This window comes from Mirounga leonina, unplaced genomic scaffold, assembly GCF_011800145.1.
Source record: "Mirounga leonina isolate KUSES-001 unplaced genomic scaffold, KU_Mleo_1.0 Mir_488, whole genome shotgun sequence".
NCBI classification, from domain to species: Eukaryota; Metazoa; Chordata; class Mammalia; order Carnivora; family Phocidae; genus Mirounga; species Mirounga leonina.
Genome location: NW_023270777.1, coordinates 505,587 through 510,974, shown reverse-complemented (window position 1 = coordinate 510,974; position 5,388 = coordinate 505,587). Strand labels below are relative to the sequence as shown.

At 55.6% G+C, this 5,388-nt stretch overlaps 1 protein-coding gene across 1 annotated transcript in view; it reads right to left on the bottom strand.

The window, feature by feature from the left end:
* TEKT1 (tektin 1) overlaps positions 1-4,434 on the bottom strand; it is an 11,555-nt gene extending 7,121 nt beyond the window's left edge. The window contains exons 1-4 of the mRNA XM_034989292.1: positions 4,245-4,434; positions 1,836-2,001; positions 558-686; positions 48-191 (exon numbers count right to left, since the gene is read on the bottom strand). Coding sequence (XP_034845183.1) covers positions 48-191; positions 558-686; positions 1,836-2,001; positions 4,245-4,434 — 629 coding nt within the window. The remainder of the gene's footprint in view (positions 1-47; positions 192-557; positions 687-1,835; positions 2,002-4,244) is intronic.
* Positions 4,435-5,388: the final 954 nt, after the last annotated feature.

Sequence of the window (5,388 nt, the reverse complement as noted above, 5' to 3'; positions counted from 1 at the left end):
CTCACTGTGGCTGGACCCTCACAGCCAGGGACGGGGGCCCCACTCACTTTGGCTCCACCCTCACAGCCTTCTCCGAGTAGTGGATATTCGGGGAGTTGTTGTTGAGGGAGAGGCAGATGTCGTCAATGGTCAGGGCCACAAACTTGTCCTTCAAGTCCTTCTCCAGGTTGTACCTGGCCGAGCGGTTCAGCCTGAAGGACAGAGGAGGTGGGGTCTCCCACTGCAGTGCCGGGCAGCCCCGCAGGTTCCCGGGGGCAACGAGCCAGCGCCGAGCCAGCACTGGGTCTGGTGTGGGACGCAGCACCTGCTCGCCTCCGGCCCGCCCCCAGCACCACACACACTGCGGGCGCTGGGTGACAGCTTAACTAACCGGCCTGGATCTTCAAGACCCTGCTGATGGGAGCGGTCCGAGCTCTGGCAGGAAAGGGCTCCAGTTCACCATCGGGGTGAATCCACCCGTCCCCCCCACAGCCGGTGGGCGGCTGTCACGTGGGGCTCACGCCGCGTGTTGTGTTCCCACCCAGCCTCCTTCTGGGACACGCCGCGGGGAGCTGCACCTGATCTGCTCGGACACCTCCTCCAGGGTGCGGGTCAGAAGAGCCATCACCCCGCGGATGACCTCGGCCTCCTTCACAAGCTCCTGTTCCACCTCATCGCGCACCAGGTCAATGCCCACCCGCTTCTCCCTGGCCAAGGGGAAGGGGCCGGTCATCGAGCGCACGCAGGGGTGCTCGAGCCACGTAGAGCTACCTGGACAACGGGTTAGACTATGACCCAACCGTCTGGATGGCGTGGTCAGGGATATGCATGAGTCAGTATCTGTGAGACTTCAAAATACCCAAAACCCAAGGAAGCAAGATCCATCGGCCCCTGGTCACCTGGTCAGAAAAACGCCAGATGCACTTTTCCCCTCCATTGGGCCATGATTCTGGAAGACTTTTCCTTCTAATCTGTTCATTGGAAATGTCCTTTTGATTTAGAATTGTGAAGACATGTGTCTCTTTCCTGGAAACAGGACCTCGTCCTGATTTTTGCCAAGGGCTTGAACCCAGAAACGTGCTCTACCATGAAACAACAATGCAACGTCCACATCCCCCCAGGGCGGGCACTCACAACATGTCGGGCACCGGACGTGGAGGGGCCTGTTTCGGGGCGTGACCGCAAACGGGTGGGGACCTGAGTGCCTCCCCCGAGCAGAGAGCATCACCCACTCACAGGACTTCAAGGAGGGAAATGACGGTAAAAAGGTACGTTTGCACGGGGCTCTCTGGATTACAAAGTTCTTCCATGGGGCTCTACGTACTGACACAGACTTATCCTCTAGGAACTGGACCCACTCTGCCTGCCCAAAACAGAGACACCCAGTTCCCAGTTTCTGCTGGTGTGGCCCTGTGACTAAGCTCCGGTCAATGGGCTGCACGGGCAAATGGGGAACACCAAACCCTAATTATTCCTACTTGGCTGGAGCATGGATGGAATGGCTGGAGCTCTGGCTGCCGTCTGGAGTCACGAGGTCACCTGGGGGGCGTGAACCCATGTGGCAGAGCCCTGAGACCCACACCATGCCAGTCCCACACTGACTTCCTCCAGACTCCTTAACCCCGAGAGAGAAAGAACGGCCCTACTTAAGTTCAGTGTTATTTTACAGTTTTCTGAGTCTCTGCAGCCAAACCTAGTCCTAACTTAACATTTAAAGTAAGGTAGTGAAGAGCTCCTTCCCTGCCCGGCATGGCGGGCTCCAGAGAACACGCACTCGCCGGCCTCGTTGGGACCCAGCCCCCAGCGCAGCTGGATTCTACCCCCAGCACCGGGTCCCCCACGACAGCGACTCCCACCTGTATTCCAGGCACATCTGGGTGATATGCAGGGGCTCCTTCATGCTCTCCAGCGCCTTCACCAGTCTGGTCTGGTACGTGAGCAGGTCCTCCGTGACGTACACCAGCTGCTCGAGCTTGTCGTCCTGCTCCTTCTTCCAGAACCTGACTTCCTCGAGTCTCTGTTCTGAGGCACACAGAGAAAGCACACGGCGTTACACGTGGGTCAGTCCGCTCCGGCCGCCGCCAGCTCCGGGATCAGAAACGTAAAGACCATCCTCAAACTACCCCAGCCATGTTCTTCGCTGCCTGGCGCCCCTTTCCACCTTGTAAGTGCTGATTAGGGGAGGGCAGGGTGGGGGCAGCAGGAGGGAGGGAAGGAATCTCTTCTTACAAGGTCAACATCCAATTAACGCAAACATTGTCCACACTGGTTGACTTTAATTCTTTAACACCTGCTGTTTTTAATACCTTTTAATTTTATCAAAGATCTAGATGTATGTTGTTTGAAAAGTCGACCAGCGCCAATGTTGCAGTTCTCTGACCTGTCCCCACCCACTCCCGCTTTCTGGGAGCAGTGCATTTTTTTTTTTTAAGATTTATTTATTTATTTTAGAGGTGGGGGGAGGGTGGGGCAGAGGGAGAGAGAATCGCAAGCAGACTCCCCACTGAGCACAGAGCCCAACACAGGGCTCGAGCCCACGACCCTGAGATCATGACCTGAGCCGAAATCAAGAGTCCAATGCTCAGCCGACTGAGGCACCCGGGCGCCCCGGGAGCAATCACTTTTTAAATGCTTTCAGAATTTCTCCTGGAATTTGCTCACACTGCTACTTACTCATGATCAGTTTAAACGATATCTACCAATTTCCTGTGACTGGAAGCCAGGATTTGCTCTCGGACGACACGCTCCTGTTCCTCGGTCTTCCCCGTAGGGCTGTGTGCCCTTTTGTCACAGAACAGCTCCACGCTTGTTTGTAAGACCATAAATGCGTAAACGCTATATGCACCTGAGCCGCGTGGTGCCCTACAATCAATTTCTCCTCATGTACAGTTTTCTGTTGGTTTTTGGAGGGGCTGGTAGGCACGTTTTTGTTTCACTTTCCAGAGACTCATGACTAATGTTTCCTCGGACTTTCTGACAGAACTACAAACACACCCCAGCATTTTCAGCCCCATCAAGGAACCCGCTGGGTCTGCTTCTTCCCAGGACCTCTGCCCTGGAGCGCTTTCTCCTCCCGCCCTCCCTCCTGCTGGCTGGTGCTGGTCCTGGTTCCAGAACCCCTCACCCTGCACCTGCCACCACCCCCTTTCTAGCTGTCACCTGCTCCTTCCCTCCCCCCTCACCTGCTGAAGCACGCCCTCCTCAGAGACGGGGGCATGCAAGGTGAAAGCCTGAGGTCTGAAAATGCCTTCATTCTACCTTCATTGTTTTGACTTTGGCTACGTGTCGATTTCTAGGTTGTAGGTGATTCTCATTTAGAATTTTGACGACGTGGCTTCATGTCCTCTAGTCTCCAGAGTTCCCGTGGAGAATTCCCGACTCTCTGTGTGACCCCAAAGGCTTTCAGGGGTCTCTTCCCTGTTTTCCTAGTGTCAGCAGCACTCGATCATTATGCCAGAAGCTGGAAACAGACCCTTTGGCTCTAGGGGATTTCCTAGGATTCCTCCGCAGACGGTTTCCTCTCTTCCTCTTTTCTGCACCCCTCTGGAATCCCTGTTAGATAAGGAGCCTCCCTGTGGGTCCCCTAATTCTTACCCTTCCTCTCCTATTATCCATCCACCTCTTTGTCTTTTTTTCTCTACTTCCTGGAGATTCTTCAACTTTCTTTCAACCCTTCTTTTGATTTTTACAAACGTGCTCTCACGTTTTTAATTCCCAAGGATGCTTTCTTATTCCCTGAGTGTTCTTTTTCAAGATTCTCTTGTTTCCTAGATGCAGTGTCTTCTTCAAATTTCCTGAATATTTTATGGCGTATTTTTTCTTTTGCCGTGTGTGTGTGTGTGTGTGTGTGTGTCTGTCTGGGTGTCCGTCATGCTAGAGGTGCTCCTCAAGTGTCTCTGACCCTCACCTGATTATATTTGAGGCTACAAGGCTAGCGTGCTAACTGGGACCTCTTTCTGCAGGGTCTGGGTTTGCACTTCATTGTCCAGAGAGACCGGGCAGCCCAGGCATCTCTTAGATGCTCAGTAAGTGCATCAAATCCGTAAGAAAACGAACGACGGAGCCTGGAAAGCAGGCTGGGTTACCATCCTCTGTCTGTCTTGGGGCAGTGAGCTTAAAGACAGAACCTGAAAAATGCACGTTTTCCCCCAGCACTCCAAGACACTCCACTGCCCCTCCTGACCACGGAACACAGACGGCAGCGTGGCTACACCTCCCTGTGGCATCCGGGCTGGGGCGCAAATGTCGCAAGTGGGGCATCCTACCTAGTTTCTTTTCTGCATCGCTTTGAGACTTCCTTGTGGTCTTTTCAATCTCGTCCACAAGCCTCTGGCTCTCTGCCACCAATCGTTCGGACCGGGACCTCTGGGCCTCCGCTCTGTGGTACTGGTTCTTGTTAGCGAGGTGCCACTCGGAGGGCAAGAACTTGGGTGGAGGTTGTAGTAGTTTGGCCATGTCGGTTTTCCAAAGTCCTGGTCACAAAGACATGTGTTTAGTTTCGCCAAAAGCATCTGGTCCTTTTTTATGTCTGTTTTCACTCAAGTGTGATATACACACCCAAGGGTGCATAAACCATCATGTGTACACAAAACGAACCCATCCGTGCAGCCGGCACCTCGGCTCCCTTCTGGTCAGTGCCCTCTGCCCGCGCTCCCATGGTGCGACCACTAGGAGTTAGTTTTGGTATTTTTGGACTTGGCGTAAATGGACTCGCCCAGTGTGCACTCTCACATCCGACCCCCTCCACTCAACATCACGTCTGTAAGATTCGTCCCCGCTGCCCCTGTAGCTGCGCTCTTCAGGTTGGGGTCTCTGTGCGGGACCCTGTGACGACACCGCGCTCACCCGCCTCTTCTACCGTGTATGGATATTTGGGTTCCGGGGCTATTCTCACGTGTGTCTTTTGGTGACCACAAGGACACATTTTTATGACTCATCAGAACGGCTGGGCCTAGGCAGTGTTCACTTTTAGGACATTCTGTGGACCGAGGAACCAGCCACATTTCCTCAAGATGAACATACGTGGCATCTGTACACTCAGAGCTGGGTATGGGGCCCACTCCACAGGCGATATGAACCCTCCGCAGGACAGAGAAAAGCCAGAAGGTGGCCTGCGGTGGGGGGGGAGGGGGGGCGGGGGCTGGGGAGGGGGGGAAGGTGCCCCCCTGCTCCCCACCACGGCACCTGCTCCCACCATCACCCCTGCTCCCCACCGCCGCCCCTGCTCCCCACCGTCCCACCTGCTCCCCACCGCCGCCCCACCTGCTCCCCACCGCTGGCCCTGCTCCCGACCACCGCCGCCCCTGCTCCCCACCGCCCCCCCTGCTCCCCACCGCCGCCCCTGCTCCCCACCGTCCCACCTGCTCCTGACCACCGCCGCCCCTGGTCCCCACCGCCGCCCCTGCTCCC